The sequence below is a fragment of the Elgaria multicarinata genome, chromosome 5, assembly GCF_023053635.1.
Source record: "Elgaria multicarinata webbii isolate HBS135686 ecotype San Diego chromosome 5, rElgMul1.1.pri, whole genome shotgun sequence".
NCBI classification, from domain to species: domain Eukaryota; kingdom Metazoa; phylum Chordata; class Lepidosauria; order Squamata; family Anguidae; genus Elgaria; species Elgaria multicarinata.
In genome coordinates this window covers 50,486,345-50,501,725 of record NC_086175.1, presented here as the reverse complement: position 1 = coordinate 50,501,725, position 15,381 = coordinate 50,486,345, and the positions used below count along the sequence as shown (strand labels likewise).

The following is a 15,381-nucleotide window of genomic DNA, read 5'->3' as shown; positions in this document are numbered from 1 at the left end:
TAGCAGCAGCTGCACTAGAAACAAGATGAATCCACAATCAGATATTTAATATTTGGAGGACCCTGGGGAAGGTGCTAAACTTCAAAGACTGACAACTAGAGCTGGGACAAAAATTTCTTAGAAGACATTTTTTTTTATTTTTGTACCCCCTCCCTCAAAGTAAAAGGCAACTTTGAACAACTTTCTTCAACATTATTTTTGTGGTGACTACATTCCCCCACCTCCATGCCCTGTAATGATGCCAGGAATAGTGTACTATGGAGGATGTAAAATGGGGCCGGGCTGTCAACACAGTTGATGCTGTTCACACTTGCAGTGGCAGTGCAAAAAAACCAAAAAGCCCTTTGGGAAAAAATAAAGCAGCTGTTCTTCAGCCCTCTCAAATGCAAGCCTTACCTGTGAGAAATTGTTGAAGAATTTCTCTTCCACCTGACCACAAACAGAATGGAGAATTTCTAGAGGCCATTTGCTCTAGTTTAAACTTGCCTGCTCCCATACACTGAAATGGAGGGAAGAGATGAGGCTGGGGAAAAGGTGTGTATGTACGTAAGGGGCATGCTGTCCTTGGCCATGCCCATTGCGAGCCCCGGACTCAACCAGAACCGCCTTTGGCCATGCCCTTTACCAGCATATGCCTCCTGATTGCCACATGCAGCCTTTGGAGTCAAAATGGTTGCCCTGCTTTAAATGGAGGCCAAATGTTTACACAAACGTACAGAGACTATCTGCTTGCTCCTTCTTCCCCCTTTAAAACTGGGTTTTTGGCAAACTGTGTAATGATATCCTTATCACATAAAGAGAAATTATACATACCACCACTAATATGCTTCAGTGCTGAGATGACAATGGCATGCTCAGAGCCTGAACTACTTCCTTTCCTCTGATTTAAAAATAGTGATAGACTAGTGTAAATTCAATTTTTCTAGACTTGCAAAAAGCAGCTTGGCAAATTCATACTGAGGTCAAAGGGATCCCAGTGAAGTCATAGCATTAAATGTTAATAGGAGTTAATGTTACTTGCCATGATTTCAGTGGGACAGAACATCAACTAACCTTGTCTGAATCCAGCCCATTTTGGATTTAAAAAATGAGGTGTAGTTGACAATGACTCCAGCTGAACAAAAAAAAATGTATTAAGAATTATTGTATAATATCACAGCAGCACTACTATACAGACTATGTACTCCATAATGACCCTCTGTGTAAATCCCTCTGAACTCTCACAGATCCTCAGAACTTTTAAATGCATTTTTCTCCCTTGACCTAGTAAGGCACTTGTAATGTAGAACGGTGTCCTGAATGTTTACACCACATTTTATTCCAACACTTTAATGTTCAAAGGAGAGATTTGTCTTACAAATATGCAAGTTTAAAAGGGAAGTTAAACTGAAGGCATTGCTTCACTCAACAAACTACAAACAATGAACTTTCAGAAATCGGACAAAACACTGGTCTTAAATATTAATAGTCCTGGCCTTGAATAATATATATTCAGTATGTTTCCAATAGAATCATATGCTTTAATCATCAGTCTAAAATTGAGGGCCTGGGAACATAAGACTAAACTGATGGACTGTGGTCATAGATTGAGGTTGTTGTTTTTTTGCTGTCTTTGTCTTTCCTGTAGAACCCTCTTTAAAAAGATAAAACGAAAACTGACCAACATGTGGTCTGGTACTATCAAAGTCCTTCCTGCACAAACATCCCTATGAAACTGCTATAAAAATCAGTTAGACAAGTTTTTAAAGACAGAAGCAATTTCCTAAGAGGTACACAAACTCGCAAGATGTTGCTTGAGAAAACATACATTCAGAATAATGTTTTTTTAAAGCTGGTTTGAGCTATATTTTCCTATGAATTCTGATTAATGAATCTGAAAAGCTTGTTTAATGGAAGCTTACATTTAAGAGAATTCCACTTCTGCTTTGACTCACATGGCTGCAGTCAGAAGTTTGCACATTACAAAACCAAGCCCTAAATCCAGCTGTGCTTGTTTGATACCAAACTTGTATGACAAAGGAAATAATCACTTAAAGGAAGGACAGACCAGAGGGACTTGTTATTTTCTGGAGAACTTCATTACTTTTCTCAAAAACAAAAAAGGTTACTTGGTTGCATCAGAATGTTTAAGATGTGACCGCAAAAACTTTGCATGTTATGATCTGGACTGAACAAGTTAACTGTGAACTGGAAGAATACCTTCTGATAACCATGTTTGTACATGCAGACAGGTGCTGGGAGTCATATTTGGAAGCAAAAACGTGAAGACCTAGTAACATTCTGTATCCCGCAATTAATAATTTGCTCTTCCTGTTTTATGGAAGAGCCCTTTAATCAAATTTGGCAACTTGTTTCAAGCTTTTTAGGCATAGCAATCTAGTCTTACTCAATTATCCATTATGCATTTTTTTACACTTGTGGGAAATGGGCATTTGTGGGAAATGGGCATATCTTAAGTGGATGAGAACTGTCCAGTGCCTAACATCCTAAATCATCCGATGTCACCAGGGGCACTGGGGGCTGCACATGTATGCACACATACATCCCAGCTACGCATCCGCACACATACAGTATACACACTGGGGTGGAAGAGGCTTTCAACTTGGCCCATCTCAGTGATACTGCAGCAAGATTGCACTTTTAAATTGATAACTTTCTACCATTCATCCCAATAAGCAATTTATGCTTCCCTCAGATCCCACTTTTTTCTGCCTCCTGGCAGCAACAGCAGAGACAGCATGTATAACAAGATTGGGGTGGGTGAGCAGGGAGGAGTTTGTCTGGGGTATGTGGTTCAGCATCAGGGTAGGCTTGAGAGCTGCATTCTATAGGAGTTGCATCTTCAGGCTCCCTGTTCATCTGATTACTGGTCTGGAGTTTTTGCACCTTATGTTGGGTCAGCAGAATAGATTGGGGATTCTGTTAGTGTAAAAAAACAAAAAACAAGCGCTCCCAACAGACTCCCTAACTGGTGGCCTCAGGTTTGTTGTTCAGATCCCCCAAACTGTTGGTCAAGGGTGTCTCAGGATTTTGTGGTCTCCATGACAACCATGGGACTGTCCCAACATATGTAGGAGGGCATATGCTAGACTTGGGTTTCTCAGCTGTACATGGGTATGGTGATTTGAAGGTGGGTTTTTTTGAATCAGTCTCTTTGTCATGGTCAATTCCTTGCCTGTTGAGGTTTGGTATTACGACAGCTTTTCCCCTCTGCAAGGGTGGGGGACCAAGAGTGCCCTGCTTAAGTGTTCACCACCACCCCTTTGAGTTGTCCACTTTTTTGTGCTACGGCCAGTAATAAAAATGGAATTAATTGGCATTTTTACCATTTGATTTACTAAACACACTTAATACTTTGAGGGTGTAAAATAAAAGTTAAGTAAACAAAAATAATGTGGCATTTCCATGGACTCTCCAGTATGGGGTTCCACAGGGGTCAGTTTTGTCTCCAATGCTGTTCAACAACTACATGAAACTGTTCCTGAATCTGCCACCAATGCAGCTGTTCAGAAGGCAGGAAAAGAACGTTATGTGAAGGGGTAGAGGAGACAGAAAGATCAAGGCTAGGAAGGGGGAGAAAGTGTGGTAAAGATGTGGAGCTGAGATGAAGCTAGAGGCGGTGAGTGGAGAGAAAGAGGAAGATAAAGGGGTGAGTGGGAGAGAAATAATAACACCTCAGGCTAGTAAGACACAGAAAGCTAGTGATGGGGGAAGAGAGAAAAATAGCAAGGCTAGGAGCTGAGAATGGAAAGAGAGAAAGAACAAAGGAAAAAGGACTGTGTGGATGGAAAACCTCCTCCCCATTCCTCTTGACTAACCAAGCCCCATGGCAGCCATAATATGACTTGCCACATCCTCCATGAGACTCACTTTGTGGTGGTTCCCACAGCAGCTTTTTTCAAACTCTTTGATTTGACCACCGGTCTAAAAAGGTTGGGGACTCTTGGTTTAAGAGGAAAAAAATGAGTGAGGGGAGACATGATAGAGGGGTCAAGACTATCAGTAACTGCTAGCTATGGTGGTTTATACTACCTTCATTACCAGAGGCAGTATATCTTTGGCAGGAACTACACTACTGCTTTATAATGATATTGAAGTGCGCTGACAACTGTTGAGGCCCATGACACATTTCCATATACCATTTTCAAACCGCTTTCGAAGTGTTATATCCTGCTTGGCGTAGATCTGGCCTATGTATACCTGTTGCTGGGAAACATAAGTGGGAGGCTGCTATTGGACTAATTTCCTACTTATGGGTGTCCCACAGGCAGGTAGTTGGCTATTATATGAACAGAATGCTGGACTAGATGGGCCTTTGATCTGATCCAGCATGGCTCTTCATATGTTCTTACATTACTTTTTAAGAGACAATATTCATGGATATTTTTGAATGCTAGCAGTAGTTAGTAATTCAGACACTTCAGTGATTGGAGATGTTGACTCCAGGCTATTAGCTCTCACAATTTTAAGTCTAGTTATTGAAAAAATGCTGAAGTTAAAGCAAAAACAGAGGACCTGATTTGGCAAGAGGGTTTCTAATTGTTGCAGATATGGCTATTAGTTTTACAGAAGAATTATATGTATACAGCATTCTAGAAAGTGTATTCCATGGGGCCCAGGGGGAGCACAAGTAGTCAATATGTTTGTCCAAAACCACTTATCTTGTACAGCTTCATGCAAAAAAAATTGCAATGTAACATTTTCGTAGCAGACAATAGGTTAATGTTTTTATTATATGGTACGTTAATGCCTTTATTATATGTTCTTGTGTACATTTTCATTCTTTCTAAACTGATAGCTGTGTGGTGTTGTGTGTTCCCCACAAATAGGTTTCCTCCATTCTTTGATGACAACCCATTTGGAATATATCAGAAGATTCTTGCTGGTAAAATAGATTTTCCCAGACATTTGGATTTATATGTAAAGTAAGTGCATTGACTTTAATCATGGGCTTGTTTTCAAACTATACTGCAATGCATCATGTGCCAAATGTAGCCATGATTCAGTGATTTAGCATGCACTGATTCTTTCTGGATTCTAGGGAGATTTCTCCCCTCTCTGTTTTTAGAGTGTTATAGCTCTATAAATTCACTTGTAGCTATGTAAGACACATCCATGCACAATTTATCATTTTTAAATGCTCTTTTTGTCTTCTTTTTAAAAAATGGTTAGAGGGCTTTCTATTTATTATTTATGGAAAACAAACAATGCATTGGGAAAATGCACAGCATGGATGAAGGAAACAATCTGCTTAATAAGTCAAATCAATAGAATAGCTTTGCATCATCATGGATGCTTGTTTAAAAACAGTGTTTTGTTGAACATAGTCCTCTATGGATTGTAGCTCTAGGCCCAATCACACTTAGCAGTGATGTGACTTAACTTTCCTATGACTTTCCCCCATAAGTGTCTGTGAACATTTAGATATAGAAATCATTTGGGCAAGGTCAATTGTGTGATTCATCCCCATGCTGTCCAGAACGAAAAATGTTTGTAATGCAGACCTGTCCATACTAGTCTGTCTCCTCAAGAAAACTACAATAGAGCAGCTATACCTGTGCCTAGTCTACTACACATCTTTCCTATTTCCAAAAAAGGAACCCAGAGCAATCTCCTGGCTAATTAGCTCTTTCTTCTTCAATTAGCCCATTCTTTTTCATTATCACTTCCTAGTCTAAAAGTTATTGAGGGGGTCTTCCTGTTGAGTTATGGCTTTAGAAGCTGTTTAGTTATTGCACAGACTGGGTTTCTGGCACATAACCTTTTGTGTTAAGTCTCTGTCTGGGCCTTCCAGAGACTAGCAGAGACAGCGGTTCTCAGCCAAGTCAGCAAAGACGTGAATTAAGACAGAGATTTATGTAGGTTAAAACAAACCTTTTTACTGGCAAATAAATATATAATTTAGTTATGGCAGTACAGATACAAATACTTACAAACGGTCAGTCAATACAGCTCACATGAGGGACATGGAAGTTATACAGGAACTTGAAAATACATTTACTTTTATAGACAACCTGTACAATGATGCAACTCCTTGCAACCCTTAATTGAAGACAATCAGTTAGACAATTATTCAATTATGACACTCAATGTCCAGGTGTAGAGTTGACCTTTAAGTTTCTGCTGAGTCTTCTGTTCCTCCAGATCCTCAGCAATTAACAAATCAATGGAAAACATAACCAGGATCCATTCCAGGATCCAACACTTCCTGCCCATGTCCAATGTTTATGATTGGTGAAGCAGGTTAGGCAGTTCCCCGCTTTCCCCAAATAAATCATAACAAAAAGGGACTAGGCTCACTTTAATTTTTTGTCACCAAGGCCGGATCTACACTACTGCTTTAAAGCGCTTTATAACAGTTTTGACAACTGTATTTGGAGTGTGTCCTGGGCCTCAACATTTGTCAAAACTGTTATAAAGCCCTCTGAAGCAGTTTAAAGCAGTAGCGTAAATCCTGCCCATATCACCTCTCTGACTATCTAAGGATATGTTGTATGTTGACTTGTATTTTCCTTTAAGTGGTTAATGGAATTTATCAAAGTACTTACCTTGTACCATTATTATGTTGCTTATGAATACTTACCTCAAAGTCAAATAATTGGGCTTTAAGTCCCAGGAAAGTGAAAAGGGAGGGGATGAGTTGAAGCATGACTAGCTGGAGACTGGGAGCTTGAGCAGCAGTCCCCTTTCCTTTCAAGTACAGCAGCCTTACTTCAGGAGAAGCATACTCACGCTTGTCTCAACTGCCAAAGGATCCAAGGTGGCAGCTTTTTAAAAAAATAAAAATTAAGTGTTGGTGCTAGAACAGATTGCCCCAGTACTGTTCAGTAGGGGTGTGCAGAGTGTGTCAGATTACCCAGCAGAAAACTGCTCTGTTTTTGGAGAACCGCTCTATTATCTTCAATGGGAATTAACAAAAATGCATCTCCACCATTTTTAAAGATGAGATGAAACTTGGCACCTTGGTAGCTCTTAAGTAGGGCTTTTGTCATGCCAAGTTGGATGCAGATTCCTTCATCCCTTGATTATTAGGATTTTTTTAAAAAAAATACCTCCAACCATTCCCCACTCCATACACACACATATACACACTCACTCATGTTTCAGATGCACTTCATCTTCTCTCAAGAGAGCTTGCAAAAGTTTCAGAAACTAGAAACCTCCTACAAAAATTGAAGTCCCCTATCTCCATGTATGGAACAAGAACACACACACACCCAACCCAAAATTAGGTGCACCCTTTTCTCTGCTGCTGCTGCTCCTTCTGAAGTGCAGGAGAAGAAGTCAGGTGTGGGTGGTTTTGAGGCTCCATCCACACCCTCTGCTTCAAAACACAAGCCTAGTGCCTGGGATCATTTTTTATTTATTTTTTGGTGATGGAGTATCTGAGGTATGCTAGATCTTAAGAGGCTGCACTCCTTCAAGCCAGCGGTCAGTCTCAGGCTGGCAATAGCAGCAGCAGTGCTGTGGACATGGCTCCTGCCCCCCATGCCCAGAGAAAGGCCCTTGGTCCTGCTGGACCAGTGGGACAAGGGCAGAGGGGGCTTCAAAATCCCCCCAGATAAGTCCTCGGGAAAGCTGATGGAGCTTTCCCATTTCTGGGATGTTCAGTCAGCTTCAGCCACATTGTGAAAGAGCAGTGCTACGGGTTTTCTTTTATAATTTGCAATTCCTCCCCCTAAGCAACATGATTGGAGGGGAGACAGGGAGGAGACAGTGACTATGGTTATCCACAGGTGTCAGTCTCAGAACTATCCCTCCCTCACCCCTCAGCATCTTCCTAATATGGAAGTGTTCAGTTAGCCATCTGTCAACATGAAATGAGTCCTCACATCACCTAAAAAAACTTCAGATACCTATGGATCCATTCGGGGCTCTGAACAATCTTCTAACCACACCGTGATTTCGGAGGTCTGTTGGAATTCTGTCAGGGCCCCAGATTTTTGGTGCAGAGTGCACATCCCTAATGTTCGGATGATGCCATTGACCCAGTCCAGGTGTATTTTTACTCAAATATTCTCATAAAGATGTAAGAAGAAGCAATGGGAAAAGGGTTTTCCCACTCATACTGTCAGCTTGAATTGAATCTTAGTGGCTAGTTCAGGGCCAATGTTTAATTTCCCTACTTCTAACATATATTAAATTCCAAGGGACTCGAATGTATTCAGTATGCTAAGACTTTTAAATACTTAATTTTAATTAGAGCGGAGCCGAGCTTTCATTAAGTCTATTTTTTTTATTGGCAGTTGCATGTTCAACATTGGGGAACCTTTCATGCAACAGCTACGCAACTCACATTAAAATTGAAATTTTATCTGCTTTCTCTCCAAGTCTTGGACAGTAATTATAGTTCAAAGCTGTACAAAGGCTCTGCAGTCTTTTCCCCCCTCAAAAATGCAATCCCTATGGGCTAGCTCAGGGAATCTCCCAAACGCAGGAAGCAAGGGAGATGTACAATCTCTGAGCTCCTCTGAAGCTTGGGGGGCTTCCAATGTAATCTTAAACTTGGGTAATATCCCTTTAGCTGACTGATGAACATCTGCCTTAGGTTTAGCTCAGTCAGGTTAGGGAGCTTTCCCATGCATGGCCAGACCAGAGAAGTTTGCAGCTTGCACGGACTGTAGAGCTTCCTTATACATTAGCTCAGAGACTACAAAATTTCTTGGAGTCGTAAAAAAGCCATCTCTGGTACTCTTATGCACTTCTGCTAGTGTCCAGAACTTAGGGGGGAAGAATAGTTGCAATTTTTAGGGGTCAATTGAAGTGCACTGAAGAAGACTTTCTTCTTGGTTATTATGAAAACAAAACTCAGAAGACGATTTTGACTCTGCTCTAATTTTACTTTTTATTTTGATTTATTTTTTTAAAGAGGAGCAACAGCAAAGACGGAGAAAGGAGGAAATATGGTGTGTGGCTGAGAAATGATAAAACCACACAGCCAGTGGCTGTGGAATATTTATTATATATTTTTGAAAGGCCAATTATTCAAACTGGATGTTGACAAAATGATTTGAGTGGATGCATGAAGAATTCAGTACTTGGTGAAACATGTACTTGTCTCTCTACATGTTTGCTTTGCTACTCAGTTTACAGTTACTGTGCCATTGCATCACTGTCCCAAAGCATGCTGAAGGGTGGATTTATTGCTCACACAGCTTCCCCCAACTCCAGTTACCTGTATTGGAAGTGTCTTCCTATACTTGCCATTTCTTTTCAATCAAACGATAATGGCTATATGAAAAGTATATGCTTTGAACAACAACAAATCTTTTCTCACTTATCCAGGGACCTTATTAAAAAGCTTCTTGTGGTTGACAGAACAAGACGGCTAGGGAACATGAAGGTATGTTTTAAATATTTAAAAGATATTTTAATCTCTGCACATTCAAACCACTGCATAAATGTATTGCTTGGCTTTAAGGAAATGTGTTTTTTTGGCTCAAAAGCCAATTCTAATATATTAGAATATATTATACTAGAATATAATATATTAGAATACATTAGAATCTGAGGGCAAAAGAGAGAGAAAAAACTTAGTAACATTTCCATAATTCTGGGAAAGCTGCAAGAGTCTTCATTTGAGCTTAGGTAAATTACTTTCTGCATCTCATAATCATCTAGCAATGCAGTATTTCCAGTTTAAATGTAAAAAAATGAGATCTGTGTTCAGGTTTATATGGAGCCAGATGCTATTACATGGCCTCAAAGGCTGGCATGTTGTTGTTTCTGGAAGTATTTTCACTGGGCTACCAAAATAGCTTTATATATTAAGCTATAGGTGGGTGGGTGTTTTTTCCTGGAAGGAAGCCGTTCCTTTACTTCTTAATCCTAGGGGATCTCTGGGTGAGCATCTCAAGGTTCATAGGACAGCTTGGAAAACGCTTCTGAGGTCGGAGACAGAGCTCTCACCTAGGAAGGGGGAGTCGGAGGTCTGATCCCAGCCCCTCCCCCTTGCAGCTGGTGTGGAAAGAACTGCTCCAGCTGCCACTCCATAGTCCAAAAACAACCTTGGAGGAGGAGGAAAGGTGCATTCCAGTGGACAGGGATGGGAGGAGAGCAGAGTTGCCAGGATACAAGGTGAAGATTGCCTCCACTGCTCCTCCCTCTTTGCCAGCTTCAGCCTGGAAGGGCACAGGAAACTCAAAAGCCTTTGGGTTCAGGGGATTCCAAGTAGTGAGGGCACAATTGATACGATTGCACCTTTAATCACATTGTTTCTGTTCACAACAAGACAGCAACACCAATCACAATAAATAAAACAGTGACAACAAAACTAGAGTAGCTTAATAGTGCCATTTCTTGTAGAAAGGCAGGATACAAGTCAAATAAATAAATAAATAAATAAAGTATTAATGCTCCTGTAATAATGATATGCATCTGTCAGCCTTTCAGTTGCCATGATAGATGCCTACAAAATTGTATGGATGTGAACAATTCAAGAACTTGGTCTTCTTGTCTTGTGTTGAGAGGGAATAAGTGATATTCAAAATAAATTTAACAATATTTCATGTTGTTGCTGTTGTTTTTTTAAAAAACCAATTAGCAAAGCATTTATTTATTAAAGCACTTAGTGTGTCACTGTAGTACACTAGGTAGAGTGGTGGAAATTTTGATCCTTGATGAGCCATGAACCTTTTAAATTTTCTTCAGATTTTACAGCAAGCACTGAAAAGGTCACATGTGTTATTCATTCTTCTCATATAATGCCAAAAGGCGATATCATGTAGATGCATAAGTTGTCTCTCTTGGGGAAAGGGTTAGGATATCCCACAAACAATCCCTTCTGAATGCTTTCTTCTGCTGGATCCAGATAGTTCTGGGAGCCCAGTAAGACTCTGGGTTTCTCAAAAAGCAATGCTCCCATAGTTAACTATTTTAAAATTTGAGACAAGTTTCAAATGCTTGTAATATAGCATGTGGAATGGACTGCTAGTTTAAAAACCTCAATCGGAATACACTGCCCTTGGCCATATCTAGCGTAGCTTTTTAGCTCTCAACTCTGAACTAGCAATGTTACTTGTTTTTTTTAGAAAAACTAGATTGTGCCTAATATGTAAATGAATGATTTGTGAATAATAGAATCAAAATTTGGTATGAAAGACATTGCTATGAAATCCAATATTTGAGACCCAGAAAAATTGGTCAACTTATAGGATGCACATTAGATACATGGAATGTGCCCTTAAAATACAGGTGGAGAAAACCATACTGGATCACTGCAGCTTACTGAGTTTGTGCTATAATGTATTTTGGCACTTCCTGGCACTAAATTCAAATTAATTTTTCAAAAGAATGGAGCTGATGATGTGAAGAGGCACCGATGGTTCAGGTCCATAGACTGGGATGCTGTACCACAGAGAAAATTAAAGGTAAAGTGGACAAAAACACCAAATTCCGCTTTGGGGAGAATAAATTTATGATGCACTTATTTAATTTGAATCATTTGTACTTTTAAAAGTTCAGTTTGAAAGGTAAACATAGAATTATGTTATACAGTGAATGTCATTCAGTCCAGTTTCTTATGTTAAAGCTCAGAGTTTTCACACAACATCTTTCAAAATCCTATGTTAGGGTTATAATATGCAACAAATGAAAGGGCTGATCAACCAAGTAATTCTGCCAGCCTTCCTCAACCTGGTTCTCTCTAGATATGTTGGACTAAAACTCCCTCTCAGTTTAACTTCCGCCAGCAGGCAAAGACAGTTTTATCCAAGAAGGCCTTTGGCCTGTAAGGGGGTCTGCTGCGTTGGGTGCTATAGTTATTTTTGATTCTGGAGTTGTTATGTTTTGATTATATTTTAATGTATTTATTATAATCACTTTAATTATGCCTATAAGCCACATGGAATGCCATTTTAGGGTAGAAATGTGGGGTAGAAATCAAATAAATAAATATATTTTTAGATATCTAAAACCGAAGTCAGCAACTTGAGCTATTGTTATAGCTTGTAAATAAGGGTGAATCGAGGGAGGGGGGGACTTTAGATTCAGCTTCACTTGACCTGGGATTAAATTTATTAACTGAAGATAAATATTTTTTTCCTTTTTTCATTCAGCCTCCTATAGTGCCGAAGGTATCAAATGATGGTGATACATCTAATTTTGAAGCTTATCCTGAAGATGACTGGAACAAAACACCTCCTGTACCGCCTAAAGATTTAGAAATTTTCAAAAACTTTTAAGTCTTGGTATTGGATATTACTAAGGTATTGGATATTCGGCTCTCATTACTGTTATGTTTATAAATACATATAAGATCATTTTTATTGTTGTGTTAAAGGACAAACGTGTTATAGCAGATAGCATTTCTGAATACTTCCTCTGGTACTTTATAAAATTGCATTCTAATTTATTATCTTTGGAACCCCAAAGTCTTGGGACCCCTTTTGACTGAAAGGCGGTAAAAAAACTTAAACAATACTAATAATTTTCTTGCGTTATTTTGACTACTGTGAACAAAGAAAGGGTGAATACAATACACTAGATTGTGGGGTTTTCTGATAGTATAAATTATTTATAAATTATATGATTATAGGGATTATACATTTCTGCAGTTGGCAATTAAATTTGAAGTCAATTTTCCAGAACTTTAAATAATGAGGTGAGTCAAATATTTATTACACTTAAATACTAATAAATCAAATACTTATTTTTATTTATTTGCTAGAAACTGGAAGAAGATTGTGAAAGCTGGGAACTGGAAAAGAAGATCTGAAAATCTTACTGAAGAATTACTTTGAAATGAATGAAAGAATATTACTGTGTTATGCATAGGCTTTAAAGAAATATGTCAAAAGTTGGGGAAGGGACAATACATGTGTTTAGTTGTACAGATTTGGCATTAATTCAGTAAACTAAAATACAGAATTGCCTACACTGAGGTGTAGACATTCGAAATTGTTATGGGTTTTTTTTTAATTAAAAGTTATTTTTAGTTTTGTTTCTTGCTATGCCCAAATATCTTTTGCATAGTTATCTCATAGACTAACTTTATAAGTTTATACTAAGATTGTCATTTAAAGCACAAATTAGTATATATGTATATAATGAAATCGATACAGTTAAAGCACAGAAACTGTGCAGAATTGTAAATTTTGTACTTTACAGAGTCTATGGTTTTTATTCTTAAGTGTTTTTCAAGATGCTCTCTAGAAGTAAAAATATCTTGAAATGATAAATAGGTTTTTCAGCATCTTCTATACATTTTATAATTCTTTGTAAAAAGAAGTATACACATAATTTTTGAGAAAATGTTAACATTTCCAGTGCGTTACACCTTCAGCCATACTACTTGAAACTGAAAGATAAAAGGCCTTGTTATGTCTTACTTTTTTTCCTTTAGATTGCACCATGTTTTCTTTAAGAAGTTAGCTAAAATGATGTGTTTGCACATCATAATTCTTTTGTGACTACAGTCTTTGTAACATGTGTCTTTGTTGTTTTATTTCGTAAATATGAAATCCTGGCAAAGTATACTTTGCAACACATGTTGCTATTAGGGGTAAGATCTATTGTGTGACTCTAGATTTACTTAGAATTGTTGCACTTGCAGGGACTTTAAGATCATCTAAATCAACCCCCTACCATAAGAGTAGTTTCTCACATATATGTCCATCTTGGAATAACTGTGACTTCAAGTGATGGCTTGATGTGTGAAACAGTCAGCAATCAAGCACCACAATCAGAGATTTCATGTTAACTGAGATCACTTCAGAGATGCTGTTATGCATTCTGCTATGATATGCAAATGTGAAGTACCTTTGAAGCAGGAACATCTCCATATTAACCTCCCAGCCCTAAAAAAGTAGAAATATTCACACAATTTGCAAGAATAAGCCAGAAAAATGTAGAATGTAAGAGCTGTGAGAGGGAATGTACATTTATCAGATACCAGGCTTAAGCTAGAGATTGTTGATCTCTGCTGTTCAAGTTTAGGACCACTACTAGAGTTTGAACTTATCCGGGGTTACAGATATTCCGTCTGTGTACTTCTTAAAAATGTAATTTAAATTTCTCATGATTGTCCCCCTGTTCTCTAAGGCCTTGCCACTAATGGTCCCATACATGCTTGCTTTATCAATATAAAAGTTTGTCCACTTTTCTGTTCTATTCTGATCAACTTTCTCCAGAAAGTGAAACATGGATGTGATCAGTTGAACCCCCAAAATTCCAAGAATTGTAGATTTAACTTTTTGTAGAGACGAGGATGTGTTTCCACGCTGCGTTGTGGAAACCATGAGCAGTAAATCATGGAAAAGGTGTGTAGTGGTGGATGAACTGCCAGTGGATGAAACTTTTCACAGCAGCTTAATTTCATCTATCCAGTATCAAACAAGTTCTGGTCTATCTTCTTCTGTAATTTTATGCTATTTTCAATTAGTACAAATTATCTATCAGAGAACTTGTGTTCCTCCAGATGTTGCTGTTCAGCTGTTGCTACTTCTTCTGATTCTGGACACAGAGCATTTGCATGACTTACAAAACTCTTCCCAGAATGAACCTGCCAAATTGGGCTTTAGTGAAGAATCTTGACGTTTTGACTTGCTATAAAGCAGGGGTGAGAAACTTGTGGCCCTGCAAATGTTTCAGCCCTAGCCAGCATAGGCAATGGTGAAGGATGATGGAAGCTATAGGCCAAAACATCTGCAGGGACACAAGTTACCCACCACTGCTGTAAAGGAAGGTCCCTGCCAATAGAGTACTTCTGCTGTCTGTTCCCAATCTGTGCAGTTTGAATTACTGGAACCAGTCTAAACATCAGAATGGATAAACTACGCTGGACTATGTAATATGTGGTGATCTCTTCCATAAATTTATATACTCTGAACTCCATTATGTTATCATTGGCCTTTTTAAAATTCCAAAATATTGCTTCCAATAAGTGTTGTAGGCAACATCCTGGAACATGAACTATTTAGATTAGAAGTAAGGGTCTATTCAATCACTAGACTTCTCGTGTGGTTGATAGCTGATTTTAATTAAATGCAGTGGTCCACCCATCAGAGGAACAGAAACTACTGGCAGAATGCTGCACTCAATGGATTTCCCCTCTCCTGGATGCTATCCTTTCTGTTCTACAGCTATCAACTCTACCATTTCTATTTCCATTGAGAAGGATTGATGACTTCAGTAAAGGCTGCTAAAAATTACAAAGTTGATTATTATATGTACTATAAGTTCAGAAATTCACTTGGTTTCCAAGTCATTGAAACTGAACTACTTCTAACTTCAGTTAATATCCAGTTGTTGAAAAGGCTATCAGTTTTTCTTTCATTCTGCTATAAAAGTTGAACCACAGAGTTTTGGCTCTCATTTGGCAAGTTAATGATCCATAGAAATCAATGATGTGCTGTAAATTAAATTCATTGCAGGAAGAAACTT

The 15,381-nt window shown here is 38.6% G+C and overlaps 1 protein-coding gene across 2 annotated transcripts in view; it reads left to right on the top strand.

The window, feature by feature from the left end:
• The window catches only part of PRKX (protein kinase cAMP-dependent X-linked catalytic subunit), a 75,067-nt gene extending 61,724 nt beyond the window's left edge, over positions 1-13,343 (top strand). For both annotated transcript variants that reach the window (XM_063127518.1, XM_063127519.1), the window contains exons 5-9: positions 4,830-4,925; positions 9,286-9,343; positions 11,292-11,369; positions 12,057-12,206; positions 12,668-13,343. In XM_063127518.1, coding sequence (XP_062983588.1) covers positions 4,830-4,925; positions 9,286-9,343; positions 11,292-11,369; positions 12,057-12,182 — 358 coding nt within the window. In that variant the 3' untranslated portion in view covers positions 12,183-12,206; positions 12,668-13,343. The remainder of the gene's footprint in view (positions 1-4,829; positions 4,926-9,285; positions 9,344-11,291; positions 11,370-12,056; positions 12,207-12,667) is intronic.
• Positions 13,344-15,381: the final 2,038 nt, after the last annotated feature.